Source organism: Aegilops tauschii, chromosome 1 (genome assembly GCF_002575655.3).
Source record: "Aegilops tauschii subsp. strangulata cultivar AL8/78 chromosome 1, Aet v6.0, whole genome shotgun sequence".
Classification (NCBI taxonomy): Eukaryota; Viridiplantae; Streptophyta; class Magnoliopsida; order Poales; family Poaceae; genus Aegilops; species Aegilops tauschii.
In genome coordinates, this window is record NC_053035.3 from 120,005,396 (window position 1) to 120,020,289 (window position 14,894).

General features: G+C 42.0%; 2 protein-coding genes across 2 annotated transcripts; both read right to left on the reverse strand.

The window, feature by feature from the left end:
• Nucleotides 1-2,002: 2,002 nt before the first annotated feature.
• Nucleotides 2,003-2,669, reverse strand: LOC120967693 (uncharacterized protein At1g15400-like). The gene has a single exon (XM_040394010.3). It carries the CDS (start codon nucleotides 2,556-2,558, stop codon nucleotides 2,187-2,189), a length of 372 nt encoding a protein of 123 aa, XP_040249944.1. The 5' UTR covers nucleotides 2,559-2,669; the 3' UTR covers nucleotides 2,003-2,186.
• Nucleotides 2,670-2,971: 302 nt separating this feature from the next.
• LOC109771897 (zinc finger CCCH domain-containing protein 34) lies at nucleotides 2,972-5,838 on the reverse strand. The gene is made up of 3 exons (XM_020330588.4): nucleotides 5,604-5,838; nucleotides 5,356-5,466; nucleotides 2,972-4,679 (listed from the first exon to the last, which is right to left on the reverse strand). The coding sequence occupies exons 1-3, from the start codon at nucleotides 5,700-5,702 to the stop codon at nucleotides 3,393-3,395; spliced, it is 1,497 nt and encodes a 498-aa protein (XP_020186177.1). The 5' UTR covers nucleotides 5,703-5,838; the 3' UTR covers nucleotides 2,972-3,392.
• Between the last annotated feature and the right edge of the window lie 9,056 nt (nucleotides 5,839-14,894).

A 14,894-nucleotide genomic window follows, 5' to 3' on the forward strand; every position in this document is an offset into this window, starting at 1 on the left:
GGACGCAATGAAGATGGTTCCGGTGGTGCTCACGGCAACGAGAGTTCACCGCTTGTTGAGAACGTCGACAAAGACGGTGATGGAGATGATGATCGTACCACGGTTCACAACACCGGTGGTGTTGATGACCCGAATGAGTGATATTCATGTGCATTTTAATTTCTAGGGCGAAAAACTTTGATTGAGACGATGCTCTTTTGATAGACGAATTTGATACTATGATGGTGATGCACTTTTGATTGAAACTATGATGATGATGCACTTTATTTTCAAATTTTAGTTGCTATTTGAATGGAAAACCGCGGCTGAACAATGGCTGGTAGCAGCCGCGCGGCCGTTTTCATCTTCATTTTGGATCATCTATTGAAGTTGCAAATTTGGACCATCATTTTGGACCATCTGTTGGAGTTGAGCTTTTTTCAAAGCTCCAAAACGCACTTTTTGGCGGTCCAAATTTTACATCTCCGGTTTTGGACCACCAAATTTTGGACCATCTATTAGAGATGCTCTAAGTACGACCAACTCTATAGAAAATGTGCAAAGATCTACAACACCAAATACACATAGTACGAAAATATATTTCATAAAGAATCTAATGAGACTGATTTGGTGTTCCAAATGTTCATATTTTTTTTTCAGACTTGGTCAAACTTAAACGTGACGTTCATGTGTTCTGCTATCAGTACACATAATCTAAGTATGCACCCGACACATGTTGCAGCCAAATTTATGTGCTCTGCATATGAAAAAAGTGCTACTCCTCCGATCCATATTACTTGCCTTAGATTTGTCTAGATATGGATGTATCTATCCGAGGAAGTACAAATTTTAACACGTACTCCCTCGGTACAAAATATAAGACGTTTTTAGGCTAAGCTAGCCTACAAAAACATAATATATTTTGATACGGAGGGAGTTAGTAGTTTGAGTTGTGTGAACAGTCATCAGCAAACAGATTTCCCCTGATTTGCACGACTGTATGCAACAACAGGCCTAACTATCAATGAAAATTCAAACGATTTTCAAGCCAGATTCATGAACAATTCGCCATAAACACAACAGGGCTCTGCCTGGATAATAAGAACAGACTAACAGTGGAAGGAGCCTCTGCAATACATTCTCAAGTGGAAGATGGGATTTGAACATGGGTGGTTGATTCCAATCCCACCTTCTGCATAAGAATATACTACTAAGGAAGATCTCTCCTGGATAGTAAAAAGCAGGAACCGCGGAAGATCATAAATAACATTCAGGAAAACATTTTAGTTGAACATTACCAAGTACATGCAACAAAAAGTTCCAGTGTGCATGAGCTCACAAGTTGAGAGGATGGCCGAAGGTCAGGATTTCATAAAGATCTCAACTAAGCATTAAGAACTAATTATTAATGAAGTGGGCGGGATAAGTCCACAGTAGCCTACATCACATGATAGCATTGTAAGTATTGCTAAATAGAAGCAGTTGGGGTGATAAGCCAAAAGTACAACTAGAAATATATGCACCGTTGAAAAGTTAGACTTCGACTTAGTTATGCATGCAAACAAAATCATTTAGATGGTAACTGAAACCAGAGGTGGATCCAAGCTAAAAAAAACCATGACGTGATATCCTATATGGCTATATCTTACAGATTTTTCTTTTCTTTTTGCCTATATATAGTTTTAAGAAAGTGTTTCTCGACCAGGCACCCATATTTGAAGAAATAAATAAATTGGAACAGTAAATTCACTAAGACAACTAGGAAAGAAACACACAGTGTGCTACGAATATACAAAGTACTGTACTAAATAGTAGCCTTACAGATAAAAGAGAACTTGTTACGTGTAGAAGTGAACTCAGGTTGTAGCTTCAGTAGCTGAATTCACTGGCTGATCAGTGTCATGAACAGAGACAATGACAATGATCAGCAATCAGCAAACAGTTATAAGTTTTTAACCATGCAATGTAACACACATAGTATAATGAAGAAAAGCATCATATGCACAAACTGTACAAGGACATGTTATTTTTTCTCACTTCCAAGATAATACTGAAAAGAAAAGGAAGGTAGCAACGGCATACAATGAAACAATTCAAATAACCTCACGCAAACCAAACATATGCTTATTATGATACACCCGAACTTCAATCAGCCATAAAATGTCTTATATCCCTATTCTCAAACACTCAAAAGTATCTGCACCACCCTAGTACCTTCTGGGTTCGGAAGGTTGTGAGGGACCTTCCTTCCTAAAAATTCCACAGAACATGCATCGAGCAAACTTGGGTGAAGGTGGATCAAGAGCTGGCGGAACATGCCGAGTACGAAAGGCCTGGTTGATGTCGCTGGGCATGCCACCGCGCTCTGCACCGTCACTGCACCTACGCTGCACACCTCCCCTGGACCCGTTGCTACGGGAGTGCCTTAGCTCCTTGAGTTCTAAGCTGTTGACCTCTGCCTCCCCAGCTGCCCCTTGATTCCTCTGGTTCTGGTCTTTAGGCATAAACCTCTCCTCCCAGATCAGACCAGATGAACCAGACCCCCTAAATGTTTGGGAAGATCTCTGCAGCTCTGACATCTTCCTTTGGTATTACTTCCGTCCTTCTCTACCTGTGTTCGTGGGTGTTTCTCTCAGTGTTCATGCCTAAGAAGTCCTATGGTGCATAATAAGGTCTGCAGTGGGGAGGAAAGTGTGTATGACCAAACCTAATAATATACATGCATATCAAGGAAGGGTAACCATAACAAATTCAGGATGAGTCACATGATGGTGACAACTGGAGAAGGCTCAAGACGAAGGGAGGATATAAGGTATGTATCAATGTATGTACAATGCATTGACACCAAGTAGTGTATTGATAAAACGGGACCCTCTGCCTGCCTACACAAGTACTATTAGCTGAAACACCATCTTGTTTGTTGTGATATATTCAAGAGCTAACAGAATATTGCCTAAAGTAGCTTAACATTAAATGCAGAATCAACAGCAAATATCATCACCCCTCTCTTCTTGCCTTAATGCACTATTAATCCTGGATTGTAAAGCAGCTGAAAGGGATATGAAATGCGCAGATATACAGAAAAGTAGTAGATGACCCTGCCACAATGTTAACTGATGGTCTAAAAGACATAACAGAATCTCCAGCGAGCCCTAACTTACAGTTACGTACGTGGCAACAAGAAGTAACAAGCTAGTTAACATCATTTACCAACTATAGCAGCTAGTTATTCTTGAATGTTGATTCCTTCCTCCTAAAATTAACCAGAATGTTAAATAGTCCGACTGCAGAAGTGACACTTCATGTTCCATTCTCTTTGACAGTAGTGCTCCCAAGTTGCTAACGCAGCTGCCATAAACATCATTCTGACCAAGCTGAGCAGAGAAGAGAATATTGCAGTTTATATGCACTTGCTAGGTGCGCTGGCTAATTGAAACCCTATCCTTAGCCTTGAGAAGCTCAGTCAGAGATTTTGGGCCTTCAAAATCATTTGAGAAAGAACCCCCATGAGGCATGCGAGCAGCAGAGTGGCTAAAGCGTGACTTAGATACACAATTCTCTTCTTTTATCTGAGCTAGGGTCTTTGGCCCAGTAAAATCTGTGGTAGGATGTTCAGAAGATCTAGCAGAAATTACATTGTGCTGTTTTCCTCTACGTTTCTTCTTCTGCCCCCTGAAGGTAGCACAGGCAACAGACTGAGGACACTCCTCCATCAAGAACTCTTGCCTGTAATGAGTGGATCTTGATTCAATGCCTTGGAAACCACTCACGGGTCCAAGACCCCGACGCCTCTTAGTGCGACCCTTCCTGCTCTTGGCACCTTTTCTCTTCTCAGGTCTTCTCTTTGAAGTGTGTCTTGTCTCAGTATGCTGACGAGGAAACACATCATCTGCTGCTGAGCCGATGAAGCTGGAATTGAAGAACATTCTATCATACTCATCAGAACTTGGCCTTGAAAGCTTTCTTGTATTGTGTGGTATGTATCCCAAAGTGGTCTCAACATCAGGGTCTTGAATTCCTTCAGGATGACTAAGAGAACCATGCTGATCATCAAAGCTACAAAATGCTTGCCCATAGTACCATGAATCATAATAATCCCGATCATAACAGACTGGATCTCCAATATCATATTTCGCATGAAGCACCTGAGCATCTCTTTTCTGTGCCAATTGTTTCTCAAGGTCATTCTTGTTAGAGAGCCCATCATCAACGAGCACATCGAATCCAGGGGAGGAATCACGACTTCCATCTTGCTCTGCGTCCTCCATTGTTGAATATTCTGAGCTCTGATCTGAGTGGGTGAAACACTTTATGTATTCACCAGTGTCAGTCGATGTTTCAGGCGTGACCGAAATAGGACCATCAAATTCGAGATATATTGACTCAGGAACTTCTTTTGAGTGGCATTTCTTTATATGGTACAAGGTGTCCTGACAAGGACTTGTGTGAGCATCCTTCGATGCCTCAACCATCTCATCTCCAGCGGAATTTTCATTGACAATAGGATTGAAAGTAGTAGCCTCAGAAGAAATCGCTGATTCAGTGTTAGGGGTTGGCTCATGTAGGAAGGGGCAATTGTCACCTTTTTTGCAGCCAGAGCTATAGTAGAAATAACAAGGATTGGCTGTCTTGACAGAAATAGAACCATCTGATGAGGGTGGGACTGTCAAGGACTTGGTTCTGTTGAAATTTTCCATTGGCTGCAACAGGAGAAGCTCATCAGACAACAAGCACCAACACACTATCAGGGCAATTCATCGAAATACCACAACCTGATATTCTATGGAATCTCATATTCTATTTGTAGAATTGGTACATGAGCATAGACAAACTAAAAAAAATTAACCGCCAGGTCAAGTAAGCCTCCTTTTCATACCCGATTTCATGGTTATAAATTTCCACCCCTAAACGAAATGCAGGCATGAAGCAAAGCACAAAACTACACATGAAAATGGAATTGTTTGCTGTCACAAACTCACAATGCATACAAACAAGAAATTCTACGAAATTCTACACCGAATTGTCGCCGACTAACAGTAGGCAGGCTCAGTGTGCAAGGTGTAATAGAAGAATTGGAGCTAATGTATACCTAGAATAAGCTCAAGGGTGTTTGTGAATATTTTTGTAAGCAAAGAGAGATCCACTATGATAATGACATGTTAGGCATGCAACCCTTCTTCGCAAATTACACCACAACAGTAGTTAGCCTGGCACAAGCGTAATAATGATACGCATCCACCAAAGCAAGCGTCCTAACCATGCAAGCAAGCATGGAAGTACACGCACTTCTTCCTTTTGCGATTACAGAAGCACACACACGCACATATCAATTCGAAGGTATTGAGCTCAGAGGTTACGGGTTTACGGATCACACACAGGGTGGCGAAAGGTGCAGCTTGGGTTGACGCAGCTGCCGTGGAACCAGTACCAGCAGTTCCTGGGGTTGAACCGGGCGCCCTCGCAGTGGCGGTACTCGCACTTGGACCCCTGCAACCAAAACCGCACACGAACTCCGATCAGTAAATCAACCAACCGAGGCGGCATTCAGCTGCCATTCACCGGCAAGGAGACACAGAACCAAACGATTCGACGGATTTGCGCTAGGGTTTTGAGTGGTACGGCACCTTGGTGCAGCTGACGCGGGAGACGAGGAAGAAGACGCAGTCCGTGTTGCTCCTCCTCCAGCGCGGGTCCTCGCCCTCCTCCGCCGCCGCGGAGACCATCGCTCCCCTTGCCTCTCGTCCGCTGCGTCGTCGGCGGAGGGGGCGCCGGCGGTGGCGGTGTGGGAAATGGGGAGGCGGCGGTGGACGCGACGGTTCGGGAGGAACGAATAAGGTTTTGAATTTTACTTTTTTTGAGGGAGAAAAGGGTTTTGAACTTTTTGGTGCATTGGGTCTAGGAACGAATCGCGCTCTGTTTTTCGCAAATGCACACCAGTCCCTCAAAGCTAAATATGCAGAGCATGTCCAATATAGATGTATAAATAACCACATTTTACAGTACAAATGCCTAAAAACGGTGCTCCAACAGTAAAAAAAATTTCACTGGTTCTACTCTAGATGTAAAATACATCACTTGGTAATCCAAATATACATAACCGTCCGAGTAAAACCAATTCGCGTCGCACGAACGCCCAACTGCCAGCCGGTACCTTCCCGCGTCACAGTCGCTCCTCCACCCGCCTCCCACTGCTGACGATTTCTCCCTGGTAGTCGCCCGCCGCCGCTCGTCCATCGATCCCTGACCCCATCGCCAGCTGCGCCGTCGGAGGCCTCGTTGGCGCGCCGATTTAGATCCACCACCACTGATTCAGCCGTTGGCTGGAGCGCGCAGCGCCCTTGATGTCTCCCGTACCTCGTCGCCGCCTTCCATAGTAGAACTACTGGCTGCCGGAGCTTGGAGGGATTATCGAACGACCAACGCGGCCGAGCTGAGCCGCTATTGCTTCGGTCGGTGTTGCCGGCATTGTGTGGCCACGAATAGCCTCGGCCACCAGCCGCACACCGTTAAGGAGGCGTAGGAGACCCAACCGCCCACCCCCAACAGTCGGTGCAACCAACATAGACGCTCCGACTAGCAGCCGTCGTTCCTTCATCCCCGCACGCAACATGTTCGACAAAATCCCCCCAATGTGAAAAATTGGTTAAACTTGTTGGGTTTTTTGCACGTAGATGTAGTTTGATTGCGATTTCCGTATTGTAGATGGTCTCATGTGACTCCTCTAGTTGGGACTGTTCCTCATCGGATGAGGAATTTGACTTGGCCGGGGAAGAGGACATTGCTTTGCTTGTAGCGATGCACAAGCGAAAGAAGCCGAAGCACGACGGTTCTGTGTTTGGCCGTGAGTACATACAGAGAGAACGGGTAGAGGCGCACAAAAGATTGATGCACAATTATTATGGTACTCCAGCGGTTTTTTCCAGAGAGGTATTTTCATCGTCGTTTCCGAATGTCCAAGGATTTGTTTGTGCACATTTGCAATTCTGTGAAGCAAAATGATCGAACCATCGAGAAGAGGAGAAATTGCGCCAGTTTGCTTGGACATGGCACTAAGCAGAATGTCAATGTCGCATTGCGATGATGGCCTATGGTGTCCCGTCAAATTACACTAATGACAATTTGGCAATGGCGGAGAGCACTTCTATCTTTTATGTCAAACAATTTGCAAAAACTATGGTAGAAGTGTTTGCTCCAGAGTACTTGAGATCACCCAATGCTTAGGACACTCAAAGGCTTTGGAGATGAACAAGCCCATGAGTTTCCAGGTATGCTTCAGTCTATTGATTGCATGCACTGAAAGTGGAAGAATTGTCTTATGACATTGGCATGGACAGTTGATGCGGAGCATCCTACGGACATCACCATGTCAAGAGTCTGTTTGACGAGTGACACGTGCGACATCTACTTCACATGCATGAAGGTGAATCATCTCCTTTACACGTGTTCACTTGACCCCTTCGAGGATGGTATACTACTTGACACTCCTCTCGTGTGCATCTGTAGGTATTACCGGAGCTTCACCAACGACGAGGAGGAGTGCGAGCACATGTGTACGACTACACCATGCGCGAGGGAAGTGTGGAAGAGAAGACGGAAGAAAGGAGAAGAAGATAGAGCGGCTACTGGACCCAAGCCGGACGTCCGGACCTCCTCCAGGACATCCGGACATCGGCTGAATCATCCGGACGCCCTCCCGGACTATCCGGCTACGACAGTCGAAGATACCTAAAGGCCTCCTCCTGGAGTCGGATCATCTGGACCCCCTTCCGGATCATCTGGACATCTTCCGGATCGTCCGGACCTCCTCCCGGATCGTCCGGCCTTTGCCTGCGCGCATGACTCAGGCCGAGGCCCATCTACCCATTTTGCCCCCTCACTTACCCCCTCGTGGCTTAGACTTTAAATAGACCTCCTCCACCTCATTTCTAGGGTTAGCAATATGATAGCTCATCTTAGTTGAGTTTTGCTCCTTACCCTCTTCTCTTGAGAGAGAGAGAGAGAGAGAGAAAGACCACTCCCATGGAGTTCAAGACCTCCATGTGAGTATGTGAGAAGAACACGAGGGATTCAAGACCCCCTTGTGGGAAGTATCTGCCTAGATCATCAAGCCCCCATCTCCTTGGATTTGGGATGAACTCTACCTTGTACCTTTCCCTTTGTTGTTCATGTATCACTTGTGTGGATTTGAGTCTAGTGGGTGTGTGGTTGGACATGTTCTTGAGTGTTCCTCTTGTGATTTCTCCCTGTTCTTCCCCGTGTTCATCGTGTTCTTTGATGAATCCCCCTCCAATTCATGAAAGATCGACCATTAGGGTTCCACCCTACGTCATCTTGGTATCATGAGCCACATTGATCACGAAATTGGAGTCCTCTCCTTTGTTTTCTAGCCTATTTTTTGTTTCATTTCATCCCAAATTAAAAATCCCCACCAAAAACAATTTCACCATTTTTTTGCATTTTGTTGGTTCTTGTGAGATTTTTTGTGTTTGATCCATGATTTTGTTGTTTGGTAAGTGGATCTTGGCTTTCCCCACCTCCCCGAAGAGGCTAGAAAATTTCGGAAAGGTGAGAGTGCGTATAATCCATGGACTCACATTAGTCATAAAGAACTCACATACTTATTGCAAAAGTCTATTAGCCTTCGAAGCAAAATACTACTGTGCATCCCCCTATGGGATAGATTGGTAGGAAAAGACCATCGCTCGTCCCCGACCGCCACTCATAAGGAAGACAATCAATAATAAATCATGCTCCAACTTCTTAGCATAACGAGAGACTATACGTGCATGCTTCGGGAATCACAAACCTTAACACCAATATTCTTACTAATTAAGCCACAATCATTCACTAGTACCTCCCACATATTACCATCTCTATATCGCAAAACTATTGCAATGAATCAAACATATCATATTCAGTGATCTACAAGTTTTATGTAGGATTTTCTGACTAACCATGTGAATGACCAATTCCTGTTGACTCTCTAAATAGATATAAGTGAAGCAAAATAGTTTAATTCTTTCTACAAAAGATTTGCCCACACTCTAACAAATATAAGTGAAGCAAAAGAGCATTCTACAAATGGAGGTTTTCTATGTGTAGAGAAACAGGCAATCCAAACTTCAAATGATATAAGTGAAGCACATGAAAGCATTCTAAATAGCCATACTCAAAAGATATAAGTGAAGTGCAAAGAGCATTCTATAAATCAACCAAGGACTGTCTCGAAAAAATTAACACAAAAGACGCTCCAAGAATTTACGCATATCATGTGATGAATAAAAATATAGCTCCAAGTAAAATTACCGATGGTCGTTAGAAGAAAGAGGGGATGCCTTCCGGGGCATACCCAAGCTTAGTCGCTTGGGAGTCCTTGAATATTACCTTGGGGTGCCTCGGGCATCCCCGAGCTTAGGCTCCTGCCACTCCTTATTCCTTCATCCATCACCCAAAACTTCGATCACACAAAACTTAACAAAACCCTCGTGAGATCCGTTAGTATAATAAAGCAAATCACTACTTTAAGTACTATTGCAAACCTATACAATCCATAGATTCATCCAAACACGCAAAACAATACATCAAAAATAGAATCTGTCAAAAACAGAACAGTCGGTAGCAATCTGAACATTGACCATACTTCTGTAACTCCAAAAATTCTGAAAAATTAGGAAAAATTAAAAAAATTGCATAGAAGTACCGTGTAAAAATTTCAGAAACTTTTGACATTCCGGTAAAAAAATGTAAATTCACGCACCACAGCCAAAGTTTCTATTTTTGCACTGCACATACCAAACAAGCAATCTAATCGTCCTAAAGGCAAATCTTGGTAGATTATTTTTATAATACAATGGATTTGTACAAGGGGTAATTATTTTTGTTGAAAAGTTTCTGTAATTCAAGATTTGCAAAGTTTCCATGGGCATGAACAAAGTTCAAGGAGCTCCCCCACTTCAACGGTGCTCGGCTTTCTTACTTTCACTTCTATTTTTGAAATTTTTTAGGTTCCCCTCTATATTTTATTGTTTTTAAACTTTTGAAGCACACAACAGAATAAGATGACTCTCTATAACTTTCGGGTTGTCTCCCTGGCAGTGCTTTCTTTAAAGCCATTAAGCTAGGCATATAGTGCTCAGGTAATGGATCCACCCGGATCCCAAGGTATATCAAAGCCAATTTTAATTAACAATGATTTGAGTATTGAGCACAAAACAACATATATCATGCAACAACGAAGTCTAACTCTCTTCCTATGCATCGGCATGTCATAAAAGAACAATTCATGCACATCAAGTAAAGGCCAATGCATAGTATAAATAGTTTCTTATAATTTTATCGTATTGGAAACATGGAGAGGTGGAGATGTACTTCCTCTGTCATAATAATTGCAAGTAGGAGCAGTAAGCACATGCATATTATATCTATCAAAATCATCTTGTGTAATGGTAAAACGCAACCCATCAATATAATCCTTAATAAGCGCAAACTTCTCCGATATAGTGTAGTTGGGAGAATTCAAAAAGATAATAGGACTATCATGTGTTGGTGCAATATCAACAATTTCATTCTGAACATAAGGAAATATAGCAAGTTCATCTCCATAAGCATAATTCATATTGGCATAATGGCCACAAGCATAGCAAGCATCAATTTCATCAAAAAGGGATGTTTCAAACGAATCTAAGGGATCATAGCAATCATCATAGTATTCATCCTTCGGTAAGCAAGAAGGGAAATTAAACAATGTATGAGTTGAAGAGTTACTCTCATTAGAAGGTGGGCACGGGTAGCTAATGCGCTCTTCCTCCTTTTGTTCTTCGCTCTCCTCCTCGTCTTTTTCATCCAATGAGCTCACCGTGTCATCAATTTCTTCTTCCATAGTTTCCTACAAAATATTAGTCTCCTCTTGGACAACGGACGTGTACTCAATATATGGTTTAACATAAGCATTAGAAGCATAGTTTTCATAGATTTAAGTATGGCAAAAATTTCAGATTCGTAAAGAGTAGCATCATACTTTTCAATCAAAGAAGCAATTTCATAAGCACCCTTAAAAGCAACAAATTATTCAATTTGTTCAGTGTCAAAGTAATTATAAGCATTTTTGGCATAACAAGATAAGATTCCATTATCACTGAACTCACATTGGTAGGGAAGGTGTTTCTTGGGGTGTCCAGAACAACAAGTGAAATCATATACTTCGCATAAATTCCAAGCATTGCATTACAACCAATTAATTTGATGCCATAAAAGTTTCCCTTTTTGAGATAAGAGGTGTCACACAAAATAAGCATGCTCATCTAATGATTTTCCCTCAAGTAAGCTAGTTGGGTTTTCAGCACGAGCACATAGGGATCAAAGATGATCCTGCAAAATTTTAGTCTCTTCTTGGACATCAGAGGAGTCCTCAATATATGGTTTAACATAAGTATTAGAAGCATATTTTTCATAGCAATATTTAAGTATGGCAAATTTTTAGATTTGTAAAGAGTAGCATCATTCTTTTCAATCAAAGAAGCAATTTCATAAGCACCCTTGAAAGCAACAAATTCTTTAATTTGTTCAACATCATAGTAATTATAAACACCATTGGCATAAGAAGATAAGATTCCATTATCACTAAACTCACATTGGTAGGGAAGGTGTTTCTTAGGGTCTTCAGAACAACAAGTAAAATCATATAATTCACATAAATTCCAAGCATAGCATTGCATAGTATTAATTTGATGCAGTAAAAGTTTCCCTTTTTGAGATAAGTGGTGTTGCACAAAATAAGCATGCTCATTTAATGATTTTCCCTCAACTAAGCTAGTTGGGTTTTCAGCACGAGCACAAATGGATCGAAGATGATCCAAGTAGAAAGCTTCAGCAGTATGATAGATTTTGGGTGGTTCTTCAACCATTAGTTTAGCAGGTACAATTTTTTTTTGTGTTTTACGTTTCCTACCCATAACTAAAGATAGAAAACAAGAGCACAAAATAAAAACTACTTAGTGATAAAGCAAACAAGCACACACGAGAATATTCACCCCACGCTATTGCCCCTCGGCAACGGCGCCAAAAAAAGGTCTTGATAACTCACAAGTATAGGGGATCAATTGTAGCCTTTCTCGATAAGTAAGAGTGTCGAACCCAACGAGGAGCTAAAGGTAGAATTTATATTCCCTTCAAGTTCTATTGACCACTGATACAACTCTACGCACACTTAACGTTCGCTTTACCTAGAACGAGTATGAAACTAGAAGTACTTTGTAGGTGTAAAGGGATAGGTTTGCAAGATAATAAATAACACATAAATAAAAGCTAGGGTTGTTTACATAAAGAAACAATTAAGTTAGTTTTAGTAGAGAGCTTTTTGTCATAAGAAAGTTATTTGTCCCTAGGCAATCGAACTAGACCGGTAATCATTATTGCAATTTTATATGAGGGAGAGGCATGAGCTAACATATTTTTCTACTTGGATCATATGCACTTATGATTGGAACTCTAGCAAGCATCTGCAACTACCAAAGATCATTAAGGTAAAACCCAACCATAGCATTAAGTATCAAGTCCTCTTTACTCCCATACGCAACAACCCACTTAATTACTCGGGTTTGTGTTTCAGTCACTCACGCAACCCACTATAAGCGAATCATGAACATATTGCAACACCCTATAGTGGGGATCCCTCACGCTTGTGCGACACAGAGAGCACCATAGGACAACACCAATAATAAAACATACAACTCAAACCAATGACGGTCATCAATCAACCCATAGGACAAAACGGATCTACTCAAACATCATAGGATAGCCACATATCATTGGATAATAATATATGGCATTGTGTACCATGTTTAAGTAGAGATTACAGCGGGGGAAGAGATGTTACACCGCTGCATAGAGGGGGAGAAAGTTGGTGTTGACGGTAGCGAGATTTTTGGTGTAGATCGCCATCACGATCCTTGCCCCGGCGGCACTCCGGCACCACCGGGAGAGAGGGGGAGAGAGCCCCCTCCTTCTTATTCTTCCTTGGCCTACCCCCTAGATGGGAGGAGGGTTTCCCCTCTGGTCCTTGGCCTCCATGGCGGCAGAGGGGCGAGAGCCCCTCCGAGATTGGATCTCTCTCTCTCTCTCTCTGTTTCGCATTCCTGTTTTCTAGCCTTTCACCCTTTCTTAAATATCCGGAGATCTGTAACTCCGATTAGGCTGAAATTTTAACATGATTTTTATCAGGATATAAGCTTCCTTGCGGCTGAAGGATACCTCCAGCCGACCTACGGGGTGGCCACAAGGTTGCCAGCCGCGCCCTGGGTAGGGGGTGCGCCCCTTGAGCTTGTGGGCCCCTCGGGTATCATCTCGCGTTGATTCCGCTTCCCAAAAATCACATATATTCCAAAATAAATCTCCGTAAATTTTTACCGCGTTTGGACTTTGTTTGGTATGGATAGTATGTGAAACAAAAACCATGCAACAAACAGGAACTGACACTGGGCACTGGATCAATATGTTAGTCCCAAAAGTAATATAAAATGATGCAAAAAGTATATAAAGTTGTGGAATATTGGCATGAAACAATCAAAAAGTATAGATACGACAGAGACGTATCAGTCACTGGAAGGGTTTCAGTGAGTATCGGGTAATACCGGGTATTATCGATAAATTATATATAGGTGGAAAATGTTTCTGGAGATGTTAAAATATATATAATGGTCTAGATGTATTTAGAATATTTTATATTTAATTTAAATATCAATGGGTGTTAAAAGACCAAGAGGTGGAAGGAGTAATGGGCCACAAGGGCCCATAAGGAAGTGGCGCCCCCTTGCCATATAGGGGGAGGATTGGACTAGGGGAGGGGTGCAACTCCCCCCCCCCTTGGCCGGCGTCCCAAGGGGGTACTTTCCCTCCTTGTTGGTGCCCTCTCCTCCTCCTCCAACCTATATATATATATATATATATATATATATATATATATATATATAGTGTCCCTATATATAGTGTTACTATTCATCACCCAGGGTGCAGAATAAATTATTCTTCACCCGAGGTAATCTTACGATTATTTCATAATTAAATTACATTTGGAATTCAAATAGTTACATTCTTATTGATTCATTACGTAAAATTTGGCATAAAAATAAAAAATATAGGGCATAAGACAAGAAAATTTGCAGTTTATGTGTATTTTACACTATGTTTTTACGTTTGTAATTTTACATAACATAAAATATTTTTTACGACGATTATATATTTTCTTACGGTCTCTTTTTATGTCAGAAATAAGACAAAACTTACGAAACGTAAAATTACGATGCATTGATGGTAAAATAGAGGGGGGTGGAGAATAACTATTCCTCACCCAGGGTGACGAATAGTCAATCCCCTATATATATATATGTGTGTGTGTGTGTGTGTGTATATTAGTTTTTTTGCTCTATTGTATACACAATTTTTGGAGCCTCATCTAGCTCTTTTAGTTCTTCTAGTTCTTGTTCTAGTTGGTCCTAGTTGACTAATTAGAGCTTGGCTAATCCTCTTGTCCTCATAATTAGAAGTCAAGTGTGGTTCTAATCTCCCCCCTCTAATTCTTCAGCAATGATTAGCTCTGGATGGTGAAGCGCTGCCGGATCATGAAGGTTGCACGCTTGCAACCAAGTAGAGAGGTCGCGCTTTGAGGCTTCGGTTCGAGGGATCATTCATGGGCGGTATGAGGGACTCCAAGTACGATCTACACCGACACATTCTTCTTCCGCTGCAACTCGGTGACGGTAACGATCGTGATCCCAACCCATTATGCATCTTCATACTGATCTTGGGTGATCGTAGGTGCGATTTTTTTGTTTTCTACTATGTTTCCCAACAGCTATAGTACCAAAGTGCTACAGTGACTATGTTTTCTCTTTTCTAGTTAAACTGAAAATGGGTGGGCC

Excerpts from the sequence above, each read along its gene's own strand:
- LOC109771897 (XM_020330588.4), bottom strand. The coding sequence starts at position 5,702 with ATGGTCTCCGCGGCGGCGGAGGAGGGCGAGGACCCGCGCTGGAGGAGG. Across the intron at positions 5,467-5,603 it reads CCCGCGTCAGCTGCACCAAG|GGGTCCAAGTGCGAGTACCG; the intron begins GTGCCGTACCAC and ends TTTTGGTTGCAG. Across the intron at positions 4,680-5,355 it reads GCTGCACCTTTCGCCACCCT|CCAATGGAAAATTTCAACAG; the intron begins GTGTGTGATCCG and ends CTCCTGTTGCAG.
- LOC120967693 (XM_040394010.3), bottom strand. The coding sequence starts at position 2,558 with ATGTCAGAGCTGCAGAGATCTTCCCAAACATTTAGGGGGTCTGGTTCA.